Source organism: Panthera leo, chromosome B3, assembly GCF_018350215.1.
Source record: "Panthera leo isolate Ple1 chromosome B3, P.leo_Ple1_pat1.1, whole genome shotgun sequence".
Lineage (NCBI taxonomy): Eukaryota > Metazoa > Chordata > Mammalia > Carnivora > Felidae > Panthera > Panthera leo.
In genome coordinates this window covers 9,520,332-9,534,960 of record NC_056684.1, presented here as the reverse complement: position 1 = coordinate 9,534,960, position 14,629 = coordinate 9,520,332, and the positions used below count along the sequence as shown (strand labels likewise).

General features: G+C 61.0%; 1 protein-coding gene across 4 annotated transcripts in view; it reads right to left on the bottom strand.

Annotated features, from left to right (window-relative positions):
* Positions 1–1,748: 1,748 nt before the first annotated feature.
* Positions 1,749–14,629, bottom strand: part of KLHL25 (kelch like family member 25) — a 33,577-nt gene continuing 20,696 nt past the window's right edge. For 3 of the 4 annotated variants that reach the window (XM_042941061.1, XM_042941062.1, XM_042941060.1), the window contains exons 2-3: positions 8,614–10,417; positions 1,749–2,642 (exon numbers count right to left, since the gene is read on the bottom strand). In XM_042941061.1, coding sequence (XP_042796995.1) covers positions 8,637–10,406 — 1,770 coding nt within the window. In that variant the 5' untranslated portion in view covers positions 10,407–10,417 and the 3' untranslated portion in view covers positions 1,749–2,642; positions 8,614–8,636. Of the gene's footprint in view, positions 2,643–8,613; positions 10,418–11,246; positions 11,621–14,629 lie in introns of those variants that run through there. The other variant, XM_042941059.1, reaches the window with a different exon arrangement.

Below are 14,629 nucleotides of genomic sequence, written 5' to 3'. Positions count from 1 at the left end.
AGCAACAGGATAGGAGACGGCTGGGGACCAACCCTGTGGAGCTACCCTGGCCTGGGCTCGCTTACACTCACACGGAGGCTGCATAAATGCGAAATACACCTTTACTTACCATCTGTGCGGGCTGTCCTGCGGCCCATTAGGAGGCCGTCCCACCCCCTTCTGATGGCCACTGTCTGGGTCTCATGCCTGCAAGGTGGCTGGCTGTCATTGCACCACCGGGGCAGGAGTGGGCAGTATGAGGGCTGGGTGGCCCTCCCAGGGCTGTGCCTGGGGGCCGTGGAGGCAGCAGGGAGGGCGTCTCTGCTCAGCTGTTCTAAGTGTGCCATCTTTTTGAGATCGACTCACTAGTTCAAGTGATGCTCGTTGAACCTGGTGAGAAATGAGTTGTGACACTCCTGGGGCATCTGAATCAGCTCTTCATGCCATTAAAGGTCAGTTTGGGTTCTGGGGGCCTGCACACCGCCGAGGTTCCGAGCACCCACTGCCCTGTCCCTTCGTTCACATGTGCCGTGAAGGCTCATAAAGGGACATCAGGGGACGGGAGCGTCAGAGAAGCCACCTTGGGCTAAGTAATGCTGGTCCCTGGGGCGATGACACCACCCTACCCCTCGACCGGGGCTCACAGAGATGAGTGCATTTAGAGTTCCCCTCACAGGGGCTTTTCAGGAAAGCAATCTGGATTCTGCTGCTGAAATAATCCGAGGAAAGGAACCTCTCATCTGGGTGCCGGAGGGTCCCTGGGGAGGGGGTCTCCGCACCCCCCAACTCACCAGAGGGGGAGACGCCAGTGAGTGGGGGGTAACTTCGAGCCCCGGCTAGTGGGGCAAAATCCAAGTCTGCCCGCGCCTTGGGTCCGAAGACTGGTCCCAGCACCCAGGGGAAGAAGCAAGATTTCAAGATTTTTCTCAGCTCTTTTATTAAGTTAGAAACAGAAGGAACACAACTCGGGGGACACACCACTGCAAGGCCCGCTGTGCTGTGCGCGAAGTGTGGTCACTCCACCTTGGCCGTCCTGCAGCCCGGGGCCTCCGGCGGGCGGCTTCCCCGCCACCCGCCTTCCCGGCCTCCCTGGTGGAGCTGCCTCCCGGAGCAAAGGAGGCCAGCCTCTGCTGTGGAAGGGTCTGCGGCCTCCAAGGGACCCGGGAACACACTCCGCTTCCAGCTTTTCCCCAGGTGGCAGCCGATCGATGATGCCCAGTGCCCGGTGCTCCGGGGTGGGGGGCAACCTAGCCCCCGAGGTCCCTCCCCGAGAGATGCCCACAGGCCCAGCGGCAGCACAGAGGTCCTGTGAGGGGGCAGGGCGAGACCACACACAGCAAGTGCTTTGTGATGTGGCCCCACCACCAGTTCAGCCCGCTCCGGGGCCCCAGTCCTGAACCGGCCAAGTAGCACCGAGTGAACAGCAGGCAGCTGGCAGGCGGCCGGGGAAGCCACAGGTTGGTGCAGGCCCCTTCCCCCTCCGGTGGTGCCCCGGGGACCGGCAAGGGATGAGCCAGAAGCCCGAACACCAGGTGCAAGCTGACCCCTCCAGAACCCCAGATACTGGGGATGTGCCGGTGAGGGACCCAGTGGCTGGGGAGGTGGAGAAATGAGCGAAGGACTGGCAGTTCTCTCGGGGACCACACTTGCCTTTTGCAGCTCAGGGAGCAAACCGGCCAGCTGGACGCTGAGGGTCACGGGCCTTGCTGCTGTCCTCCATGCTGGTGGGCTCCACAGTGGGTGCCCTAAGGTGACCCTGGGGTCCCCAGCTCACACCTGCTCCTGGTCTAAGGGCCCGCACAGTCGTGCTGGGAGATGATGGGGTCATTGCCACCTCTTGGGACCGGGAGGCTCTGAGGGGGGCAGCCCCTGAGGGCACCCTCGTCCAACAGAACACGGGGCCCAGAGTCCCACTGCGATGGGGCACGAGTGTCCCTCTGCACCTGGCACAGCTGCCCTGACTGGGAGGAAGGTGGGGAGGTCACAGAGAGCACAGCCCCACCCTGGGGAGGGGCGCACAAGGGTTTCTGCTTTAACGCTGGGGGGGGGTCTCGGGGCCATTTGCTAACGAAGTCCTGCAGGTGCCATGAGGTCACCCTATGGGTTTCTGCCCCCTACACAGTGTGTCTTCATTTCTCCCAGGTAGCTCTGCTCTCAGTCCTGGTGGACCCGGCTTCCATGAGGCCCGACACACCCCGTGCTGGGTGACATTACGGTCACAGCAGGGCGACGAGGCAAAGGCTGTTTGGTCGGTGCTGTGTGACCGCCTGGTGCCACCCACCCCAGCCCACCCAGGGCTCCCCTCAGCCCCCCGAGCGGGGTTTGCGGCCACAGGACACGACTCTGCGGATGTGTCTCTGCCCCAAGGCCGAGGGAGTCCTGGGGTCGGTCCACGCCCCTCTGGAAGGTCCTCTCCTCTGCAAACCACCTCACAGAGGCCAAGGCCTCGGGCAGACACACAGGGCTCTCGAGACAGCTTCTCTTCCCTTGTCTAAAGCTCACAACAGCCCCGAGAATGCTGCTCCCAGAGCCGGTGGGGCCAGCTTCCGGCCACTTCAAGTGCTGGTGTGGGGCCGGGCCGGGCTTCCTGCAGTGGCAGACAGGGTCAGGGCCACTCTGGCGGTGAGGGCTGCGGCCGCGGGGTGGGGACAGACACACGGAGTCTGCAGAGGAAGAGAGGGAGGGAGGGAGACAGAGTATGAATCATGCCCACATGGTTCTGTCCTACCCTGGAACAGAGTGATAATCAAGAGGCCACTGTGAGGGGCTAGAGCCTGGGGCCCGACAACAGAAGGCCTGGGTGTGAGAAGGCAGCTCTCTCGTTTACCAGCACTGCGGCCCCGAGCCCTGGTCTCCCCCCCTGGAACAGGGGAACTACCCACCTGTCCATTCAGCCACTCCAACCACATGCCCGGCACACCCACGAGCCAGCAGGTGCCACACTAGGCCCTGGGGGACAGGAGGGCAAAGAAATACAGCTGCCGTCTCCTGGATCATCCCCCAGGTGGGAGACACTGCACGCTTGTACCAATAAGTGCATACAGTAATCACAAGTTGACGGAAGTGCTATGCATGAAAAACAAAAAATTATGGATAAGAACCAGGACTTTATTTTGGTGGAGGGTATGGGAAGGTGGCAATAATCTAACCTGAGACGTGAAGGATGGACAGGAGTTTGCCAGAGGGGGAAACAGCAGTCCAGGCAGGAGGGACGGCATGTGCAAAGGTCCTGAGGTAGGAATCTGGCACATTTGAAAATCGAAATAAAGTAGGCCAGTGAGGTGGAAACAGCGAGGGGGTAGACCTGGTCAGAGAGTAGGGGGCAGGCAGGGGTGGACCGGCCATGTGGTTAGAAGAACGGGCCAGCTGTGGGCGGCAGCCAGCACATTCATTCACGCCCTCGACAGACATTCACTGTGCAGCCCATCGACCTGGGCCGTGATACAGGCTGTGGTGGCTGACGGTGGTGAATGAGGGGTGACCCTGCGCCCACCGAGCTCACACTCCAGCGCCAGCTTCCCAATCAATGCAGCGCCTGCTCTCTCTGAGCTTCAGCTTTTCCTGGGGAATACGAGGGGATGGATCTCAGCCTCCTGGAGAGGATGATGTGGTCTAATGCACGTGGAAGGCTTTGTGCAGAACCTCCTTGGAGCAGGTAAGATAACCCAGCAGCTGGCCAGCGCGGTCATCTTCAAAGCATAACCCATTGCGACAGCTCAGCATGACCCTGCGCGAGTTCGCATGGAGATGTGGCTGTGGACGTGTGTCAGGAAGGGACACCCTCGGCTGGAGCCAGCAGGCAGAGGAAGAGGAAGCCCTTGGGACAGCGGTGGGGCCGTAGTCTACGAGCAGGTTCTCTGGAGTCCTGTGTGGAGGGGGCCGGGAGTTCTTTGGAGGATTTTCGGGCGTCCTGCTCGTCCATGCACCATTTCAACACCAGATGCCCCTTCCTCTGGCCAGCGCCGTAAGGGCCGTGGGCTCAGAGGTGGCCCTAACCAAGCAGGCCCTTTGTGCCCGGGACACGGATGATGTCTGGCCAGCATGATGAGCTGCCCGAAGCAGGTGTCACGGTGGCTCCGGAGAGGCACAGATAAGCCAGCCCTTGGCACGGGCAGGGGGAGCCCTCCAGAAAGCCTGCGTGTCCTTGCAGCCAACGGGCAAAGAGGCAAGACGCTCTCTGAAGAACATCAACGAATGATGACGCCATTCTTGGTTTTAGAGCTTTGGTTCTATTTAGCCAGCATGCTTGTGTCCACTGCACAGCCGTGTAAGAACTACACACATAAGGGGCTTTTACCTACTTGTCAGTCTGCACGTACTCAAGTAACATTTAAAAATTCAAGCCAGCACTGGAATCCGTGGGGCTTTCTTCTTTCAAGTGGGGTACACCTTCCCTCCCTCCCTGCCAAGGCTTCTAGAAGGTTGACTTGAGCTCTGTGGGGTCAGCACTCCCCAGGTGGTAGGCAGAGCAGCGACTGCTCCCTCAGCGGGGCTGGCGAAGGCCCGTCACAAGCGACAAGCTGGGTCATGAGGCTTCTAGGACCCCGAGATACTCTTAAGGTGGCAAACCTAAACCTTGGGCCTGTCTGCCCCACACCCTCCGGACGCATGAGGCAGATGGGGCAGGGTGCTGTTCCCCTCTAGGCAGGGCCCCACTGCTGCCCCAAACCAAACCTCTGAGCCACCCACACCATGAGACTCTGACCTGGGGAACGGGGGCCCCTCTGGGCTGTCCCTTGTTGCTGAAGACAAGACTGCACCTAGGGGCACCCTGAAAGGCTGAGGAACTGGGGAGCCACACTGGCTGGCTCCTGAATTCCCTCCCAGCCCACACAGCTGCCCCCAGACTGGGACAGCCATGGGCCACCCCAAATTTTGGCAGGTGCTTCTCTGAGGCCTAGTCTCCTCATCTGTGAGAGGGGACACTCCTCCACCTTGCAGAGACAGGGCGTCAATGGTCACCCTGCCCGCACACAACAGGTTTGCCCTGCCGGACTGCAGCAAGGGAGGGCGCTGGTGTGCTGATCCCAGGCCTGGCATGGGGCCAACCCTGGTAAACACAAGCCCAATGAAGACTCCAGGTGCATGGATGGATGCATGGACAGACAGACGGAGCTGATGTGTTTCAAGAGGCCTGAACTCTTGCCTGGGTACCTTTCTCAATATACCAGGCCTGTCCGTGTAGGTCTGCGCTCTGGGATTTCCTCTCGGTGGTGATTTCTTTGAAGGCAGGACAGAATGTGCTGAATTGCCCTCTGGTGGCAGTGACTGAGCCCCTTGTGGGGCCCCGAGGGGGACTAACCGGCTCAGCCTTTCCCAGAGCTGGGATTGGAGGCCCCTCCGCCCCCACACCCCAAGTGGCTGGGGCCTAACAATGCCTGTGCAGAGATGAGCTCCTGGTGGCCTGGATGCCTGCACGACATGCTGGGTGGGGGTCAGGGGAGGAGACATGAGGGCAAGGATTGTGCCTTTAAAGGGCTTGCTGGGGGCAGGGGGACTCAGTGGGAGAGAAAAAGAACTTTCGCGGCTGATCTACACTCGGTGAGTAACCCAGGGTAACCCAGCCCGGGCTCCGGGGGCCTGCCATCACCCACATATGTAGATCTGGCTGGGACACTGGGGCTGGTCCTGGAGGTCCGCCCTGCCTTTGACGAGGGCAGGCGAGGCTGAACTGAAGCAGGGCAGTGCAGGGCACGGGAACCACCCAGGGTCAACTTGGAGGGCAGAGCCTCGGGAGGGGCCGTCTCTCAGGCCCCAGAGGCACTGCGGGGAGGCTGGCTGGTGGGCTGCTGGGCCACGTAAAAAGGAGATGGCTGGGATGCGGGACAAGAGCTGAAGCCTAAAAAGGCCCTCTGCCTCTGATGCAGATGTTGCTCGTGCAGGAGTTCGGGAAACGTGCAGGCTGGAGCTGCTCAGTCTCACCAGGCAGCGTGGCTCTGGGAGGGTAGGGCCCAGGCGTGGCGTTCCGGTCCCGTCCAGGACCGGCTCCATCTTGGGCAATCAGCCTCTTTGCACCTGCTTCCTCGTCCCGGAGATGGGGCTGACGACAGCACCCCCGCCACGGACTGGGCCGGACTGGAGGGACAAGGCCCCTGTTGCACTCAGATGTGCACATACAACGTGCCTCGTGACTATGGGCGATGGACCCTTCTAGAAGAAGGGGCTAGCCCAGGGACGTGGAGAGGGCCCCCACCGCCCAAAGCATCCCCAAACCATCACGGCCACCATCCTTCTGCATCACTGACTCGCATAAGCGCCAACTCTCAACCCGCCCCTCACTTGGCCTCTTCAAATACTCTGAGTAACACGATTTTCACTCCTGTGTTTGAGATGGCAACACTGAGCTCAGGGGAGTTAGGTAACCGGGGTCAAGCAGCCAGTAAGAGCCAGAACCAAGGAATGATGTGTCCCTGGAACGGGGGAAACTCCTGGAGAGGTAAAGGGCTCACTATGTCCCCTGGCCTGCCCCCACCTCCTCCCGCACGGGGATGAACCACTGGTCAGGTCCGTGGGGAGGGGTGAGCACCAGTGGGAGGAGCCCTCAGGCTCCACAGGTGAGCACCCCAGAGTGCAGGAACTGGGGGGGGGGGGGTGACAGGAGGCACCACCATTCTCTTAAAGCTTATGCCCCAGGGGACCAACAACTTGGGCCGCTCAGATTTTTCTCTCCAACAGAGGGGGAGTAGATTAGAACAAAACTGGACAACTCGGAAGCCCCCATCTATCTAGGCTGGCTTTTGGGGGTCCGAACACCCTGGACGTAGGAGGCGATGCGACCTGGGCCTGCCTGGCTTGTCCCCGTCAAGGCCTTGAAGGCCCAGCCATGCTGGTCTGGCTGGAGCATCCGCTCGCCTGGAGAAGCAGTCCCAGCGAAGTCGAAACCGCTCTGCTGTGGACAGCCTTCGGCACGCAGGCCAGCAGCCGCCATGTCACAGAGCAAATTAGGTTTTCGGTCCGGGCTGGCTCCTGAGGGGGTTTCTGTGATCTGCACTGAAGGGGGCACCTGGCCTGAGGGCCGATTTCTCAGAGCTGCCAGAGAGCTGCCCGGGGGGTGCAGAGGCTTCCGGGTCAGCCTCAGAGCTGGGACTGGTCACCAGCCCTCCTGGGTAAGGAGAGCTGGCCTGTGCCGGAGGCAGAGCCTGGGATCTCCCACCCCAGGCCCCAGCCTCTCAGAGCCCCTGGGACCCATGCCTCCCTGCCTCCCATCCCAGAACCTGCTGCTCCTGTCCCAGGTGTGAGGGATCCAGGAGGAGGACTAAGGGCCGGGACACACAGCCTGGCTTCCCCAGGGCCTGACCAAAGAGGATGGAACCAGAACTCAAACCTTTCCCTTGTGTCTACAAATCCACCAGCCCCTATTCCTGAGCTCCCTGACAGGCTGGCTCGGGACACCCTGATCCAACCTCAGGACTGGCACTGACCCTGCCCCTCAAAGAGGCCGGTCTGGATAAGCTGGTCCTTCCCTCCACTTGACTCTGCACCTGCCCTCAGGCCTTGGGCAAGTCCCTCCCCCCAAAGAGCACCTGTGCCCCTTAGCCCCCTGCATCCAGTGTCTCCTCCCCCTTGGGTGAGGATCTCCTGTAATAATGGCACTGAGAACAAGGGTAGGAGCAGTACCTTGGGCAGTGCTCTGCAGCCGTCCTGCCCGGCCACGGTTCCCTCCTTCGGCATGCCGCCCGCGCTGAGGCGGCCTCTCACCACCTCGCGGGACAGGAGCGCCCTGCTGCCTCCACCGGGGGCCTGGCCCCACAGCTCCGGCACCCCCCTGGCCCCTTGAGCGCTCTGCCCATCATCCATGTTCCTCACAGGTCCCCGGGGTGCTGCTCACGTGTTGGACACACGCTAGAGTCGCCTGGTCTGGGGTGTGGTGTGGGCTTTAGCATTCGTGTTGTAAGGAGGTCTGGTCTTTGCCCCTGGCTTCTGGGAGATGATCGGTCATACCCATTAGACTGTCTCCACCTAGGGCAGGATTTGGGGTGGGCACATCTGTGTGACTTAGGGAAGGGGCTCTGGGTCACGCTGTATCAGCTGACCTGGAGGCAGAGTAACCACGTGGGCCATCAGTCGAGCCTACGTGATGGGGCCCTGGTAAAAACCCCGGACACCTGAGCCTGTGTGAGCCTTCCGGCTGGGGAATATTCTGTATGTACGGTCAGTCACTGATGTGGGCACAGTGACACCATCCTGACCGCGTGGGGAGAGGACCCTGCCCTGTTCATCTCTGTCCTTGGCTGATCTCAATCTGCATCCCTTCCCTGTACTTGACCGTGACCGTGAAGAGGATGCCCTTATGTGGAGACTGCCCTCGCACTTGGCCGGCTGGCCTCAACTCCACGTGGTGTTGTCTGAGGACCCCAGTGACTCTGACGTGCAGCCGTGTCTGGGAAGCACCACACCTGTCTGAGGGGGCTGTCTCCACGTGGCAGGGAGCTGAGATGCTTTGCTCAAGGTCAACTGCAAGCAAGGGGCAGAGCTAGGCTGTAGCTCCAGACCCGGAAAAGGGTCCCGGAGCACCCGGCCACCTGCTGCCCCATCCACCCTCCCCTGGAAGGACACAGTGACCCTGACCCAGGTGGAAGGACACAGTGACCCTGACCCAGAGCGGGCCCGGGCCCCGGGGTGCTGGCGGCTCACCTGGCTGGGTCCTGCATCGCTCCTCACGAAGGCAGGTGTTTCCAGGTGCTGACAAAGGCAGTGGGGATGAGCGAGTAGGGCACCGTGGTGATGCAGTTCCACGTGTCCGACGTGGGGTCATAGCAGTCCAGGGTCTTACACCTCTGGGTCCCGAAGTAGCCCCCCACAACGTAGAGCTTGTTGCCCGAGGCCAGGGCGTGGCAGGACATGCGTTTGGCGGTCATGTCTCCGATCCGCGTCCACTGGTTGGTCTCACAGTCGAAGCGGTAGGCGGAGGCGGCCGTGAACTCGGTGTCACCGCCCATGATGAAGATCTGGCTGCCCAGCACGGCGGCCGCCGTGTACCGCCAAGGCTGGGGGCACTCGGCCTTGATGCTCCACCGGTTCTCCGAGGGGTCGTAGCACTGGACTTTGGACACCATGTCTCGGTGGATGCTGGTCCCCCCGAAAACAAACAGCTTCAGCTTGGCGCTCACCACCGCGGCATTGCTGACGCCGTCCCTCAACGGGGCCACCATGGTCCACTTGTTAGCCCCGGGGTCGTACTTCTCCACCTGCTTCAGGGAGACAGACGGGGAGGCCGGGAAGACGCCTGCCAGGGACGTGTGTCCCCCGACCACGTACAGGCAGTTCTCCAGCTCGGCAGAGCCGTGGCCGAAGCGGGCGATCAGCATGGGCGCCGCCTTGGACCACTCCTCGTGGACGGTGTCATACACCCACACGTCCTTGGAGACCCCATTCTCGGAGCCCCGGCCCCCGGTCACGTAGACCTTGCAGCCGATGGCTGAGGCGCTGAACTCCTTGCGGGGGCTGGGCAGGTCCGCCTTGGGGATGATCTCCTTGGCCTTGTGGTCCACCTGGTAGATCTTGTCGCACATGAAGGTCTGGCCCCCCAGGATCAGCAGCGTGTGGCCTGCCTTGCGCGGCCGGGCGCAAGGGCTGGTGACCACCCCGTCGTTCTGCAGGATCTTGGTCTTGCAGCGGAGCGCCTCGTCCACGATGAGCCTGGTACGCTCGTCGGCCATGAGGAGGGCCTCGCCGGAGACGGCCTCCTTGAGGCAGTCGGACGGCAGCAGGGCCAGCCGCACGCTGCGGAGCAGCTCGGGCAGGTGCACCTTCCGCCGCTCGAGGTCGTGCTTCACCCACTGCAGGATGGCCTCGAAGACCACGCGCTCGTCCTCCGTCTCCAGCTCGTCGCTGGAGATGAGGTCCAGCAGGGTGTCCTTGGACAGGCTGTTGAAGTCCTCGCTCTGCCGCACCGCCTCGAAGTGCACCAGGCACATGCGCCACGAGAACTCGTACAGCCGGCGGCACTGGTGAGCGTCCGACAGGAGCATCATGCCCAGGCAGTTGGAGGGGAAGAGGTTCTTCTCCAGGAACTCGGCGGCGGCGTCCCGCACGTCGTGGAACTGCAGCATGTCACCGGCCTCCAGCAGAGACTCGGCGTTCTCCTCGTTGATGACGATGCGGGACGAGTAGGCGAAGTCCAGCAGCAGCTCCAGCACCTCGGGGTGCAGGTTGTCCTGGAAGTTGACCGTGTCGTCCCGGCTCTCCCGCAGGCCGTGGCTGAACATGGCCTCGAAGTAGCGGCTGGAGGCGGCCAGCACGGCGCGGTGGCAGGGGAAGGCACGGTCGCCTGCCCACAGCGTGACGTCCGTGAACATGCAGTGCTTGCGCAGGGTGTTGAGGTGGGCCAGCACGCAGTCGGGGTGGGAGGCTTTGTGGAAGAGGGTGATGTTCATGGACCCCGTGCTGCTCCGCGACTTTCGGGTCTCATGGACGCTGACCGACATGCTGAGCCGACCTGCCAGGGGACAAGGCCACACGAGGTGAGAGGGGCTGGCCCTGTGCTGGCTCACCCTTCAGCCCCTCCTCTCTCAGCTCCGCCCCTCCCCTTGACCACGTGGCCAGGGAACGTGCGGGTGGCAGTGGCTGGTCTGACCTCTGCCCTTCAGAAATTGCTTTTGTTGATTTTGGACCAGCTGCGGAACCGAACGTCTCTGGCCTGGAGATGAGCCACGTCTGGGTGGCTGTGAGCTGTGGCTGCCCACCCCGGGACAAGAGAACATGCAATATGGTGTCCCTGGGCCACTAAGCAGATAGCAGGTCGGGGCGGTGCTAAGTAGCCTGTGCCCTGGGCCACATCCCACCCTCGAGCTGCCCTCTGGGGCCGAGGCTCCCGTGGCCCGTTTCTACAGCTGGGGAAGCCAAGGCTCAGAGAAGCAGAGTGGCTGGCTGCCCAAAGTGCCGGAGCCAGGATCCCCATGTGGGCCCTCCAGCTCCAAGCCCAATCTCCACTCTCCACAGGCCCAAGGAGGCTGATTCTTTCCGGGTTTTCTGTGGCAGACTGGAAACAAGGAGCCCAGGGAGCCATGGAGCCCGAGCAGGGCCTCACATGCCACCACCCCCTCCCCCACCCCCCTGCTCCCAGCCAGACCTGGGCTGAGCTGGGCTCCTAGCAGCACCGGCCAGAGTCCCTCACCAACCCTGCCCTTGGGAAGTTCCCAAGAGCCACCACTACAGCCTAAGGGCTGTGTAGACACGTTCTCCAAATCCAGGGTCTTCAGAGGCCAACTGACCCAGTGGGGATGAGCAAGGGTTTGAAGGCAAAGCTGGGCCGACCAGCGGCTCACCTGAAAGACACCGGCTCAATTCTGAGGTCCCAAAAAGCAAGCCACGAGAAAGGTCCAGGTGACAGTAGGGCATGCTGACCACTAACGCAATCCAGATTTGCCTCAGCAACTGAGTTTCCAAATGAGCTTCCCTAGGCCCTACAGGCGACTCCAGGATCTTGGGCCATAGTGAGTGTCTCACCTGCCTCCCTCCTGTGTCCTCCTCTGCCCCGCCCAGGACTTGGCCCTCAGAAGGCTGCTCTGTGTGGGCAGACACGGGCTCGTCACACACTTGAACGTGCGGGATTCCAAGGCATCTCCATTAAAGTCCAGTAGACAGGAGCACCTGGGTGGCTCAGTCGGTTAAGTGTCTGAATCTTGATTTTGGCTCAGGTCATGATCTCATGGTTTGGTGAGTTCGAGCCCCACGTTGGGCTCTGTGCTGACTATACAGAAACTGCTTGGGATTTTTTTTTTTCTCCTTCTATCTGTCCCTCCCCTGATCATGCTCTCTTGGTCTTTCTCAAAATAAATAAACAAAACTTAAAAAATATTAAAAATTTTTTTTTAATGTTTATTCATTTGTGAGAGACAGAGTGAGCAGGGGAGGGGCAGAGAGAGAGGGAGACACAGAATCAGAAGCAGGCTCCAGGCTCTGAGCTGTCGGCACAGAGCCTGACATGGGGCTCGAACCCATGAATTGTGAGATCACGACCTAAGCCGAAGCTGGACGCTTAACCAACTGAGCCACCCAGGTGCCCCAAAACTTTAAAAAATGTTAAAAAAAAAACCCCAAACCTAGCCTTTTTTCCTTTTTAATTTTCAAAAGTATATAATTCTCCCAACCCCCACTCCAAGTCAATTTTCTGCTTAAGTAATAATCTGGTAAGGGAAGGAAGCGATTTCATGCTTCAGTGAAATTGTAAATTAGTGTCCAAGTACAGTGCTGTCTCTCTGCCTCACTCCTCCCCTGGCAAAGAACCAAGGAAACCACAAACTGACGTGATCCGAGCTGCCTGGGCAAGGCCCCTGCTCCCTGGGCCCAGGCTGGGTCTGGCCCTGCTGCTCTGGCCCCCAAGCTCCAGGCAGACCTCGAGTCGATGATGCACCAGAGACACCGCTGTGCACACCAGCCACTGGGCTCTGGGGTCATGAGGTGAGCCCACGGGGATGGGGGGTGCAGCCAGCACAAGAGTAAGAGAGGTGGGCCAAGGCTGGACAGGATAGTTCCTGTTCGATCGTCATCCTGGGGCACCCCTTCCCTGCAGCTCGGTGTTCTCTTCTGTAAAACGAAGTCCTGTCCTGCTCAGGCCTCAGGGGCACTCAGCTGTTGGCAAGTATTTACGGAGCGTGACCTCTCAGCCTGGCCCTGGGGCTGGGTGGCACGGGGATCGGGAGGCCTCAGTGGCTTAGCCCCCCGAGGCTTTCCTGGCAGCTTGGCACGTACCCCAGATCTGAATTCCAGACCCTGCACCACGTTTCCCCGAATCTTGTTCACAGACATGTTCCCAAACATGGACGTTCATTGAGTTGACTCTATCCACCCCGTCCCCACTGTGTCTGGGCTGAACAGGAGCGATGGCCTTTGACCTGTGCGCCACGCTGGGGGTGCGGCCCCAAGGACTCCAACTCAGGGGTCCAGGTGGAGACTCCCTACGGAGGGGGTTAAGGACGGGACAAAGCAGGACTCAAAGAATGAGAAAGCATCAAAAGGCAGGGCAAACCCACACAGAGCAGCCACGTTTGCCCTGGGAATGAGGTCAAGTGGTGGCAAGGCCAGTGCTGAGTGGGCAGCCCAGGGCCCCAGAGCTGACTGATGTCTTGCTTAGCACCAAGATGCCTGCCCGCTGACGCAAATTCCCCGCACAGGCAAAGAGCCAGGGATGGGCGTATACACCCAAGCAGGTTCCCACCCCCAGATGGCTGCCTGTCTGGGCACCTCCGTGCCGAGGGCAGAGGCACCTGCCCGGCTGTTTCCTCAGATTGTCCCACCTCCTTGTGAGCAGTGCCTGCATCTGAGCCAACCTCCCAGAGACAGCAGCCATCAGTCATGCACGGACTTGCCCCGGTCCGTGAGGTGATGTCCCAGAAGCATCGTGATTCCAGAAGGTGGAGGGTCTCATCACCCCAGTTTACAGATGAGGATGCTGAGGCCCAGACACAGGAACGGAATCATGTGAGCTGCAAACCTGTACCCAGGTCCCTGAGGATCCCCAGGGCTGTGCCTCTGCTCTGGGCTGGCCGGCGTGGGAGGACCGGCCTAAGAGCCAGAGGCCCTGGGTGCTACTCACCCTGTGTCGGGCCCCTCACCTCAACCACAGGACATCTGGAAGCGGCTCCCCTTGACCGTCACGCGTCCAGGAGAGCCCTCAGCATTTCCTCCAGACCCGCTGCTCCCCAGGCCAGGCAAACGGGAAACGGCACCAGCATGCTCCTTCTTATTCAGGCCAAATGCCCAGGCTCCCTTCGTCCTTCCCCGGCACCAGCACCCGGCCCCCACCAAGTCCTGTGGCTCCTAAGTGAGCCCCGAGTCTGATCCTTATCCCCACCTCTGTCCCTCCCTTGACCGCTGGAAACCCCTGACTGGCTTCTGCTTCTTTCTCCACAATCTGTGCTCCATCCAGAGACCAGAGTGATGATCCCATCACGCCCAGCTTGAAACCCTCCAGGGGTGTCCCAGCGCCCTCAGTGAAATCCTAAGTTCTCACCGTGGCAGCCAGGTCCCACATGAGTTGACCCCTCCTCACTGGCTACCCCTCTGTCATCACATCCTGCCACTTCCCAACTCGCTCGCCCCCTCAGGCCACAACGGACTTCTTACTGGGCCTCAGGACCTTTTCACAGGCTCCTCCTCGGACTGGAATGCTCCCCTGACTGTCTACATGGCTCACTCTGTCACCTCCTCAGAGAGTGACCTGACCACCTTTTGGGGTCACCTCCTCTCCACACCTCACCCAATTCTGCCTTCCTCACAGCACCCACTGCTATGTAACACGCGTTCGTCCCCAGTCTCCCCAACGTGCTGAAGGTGGACATCACGGGTAGGGGTAACTGATGCGACCCCAACACCCAGTGGGACCTGGCACAGAGCGGCCACTCGCCTCGACTGAACGAACCCCGCCTTTGCTCGTGACGAAGCCTGGAGATGCATACAGTGCACGGAATCCCTTCACCTTGAGCGCTCGTCCAGCCGCCCCAGAGAAGACAAGGGCTGGGCTGGAGAAGGCACTCGAGGGGGCCGCCACGATGGACGCGTGCGGTGGACACTCACAGCCTCACTCGGGTCAGCGCTGGCAGAACCCGAGGCTGGGCATTTGGGCCCGGCTGGCCAAAGCGGCAGATCACCGGGCCCTGGCCCTGAGCGTGGAGCCCGATCCATGTGCAATCCTACCGGCCACCGCGAT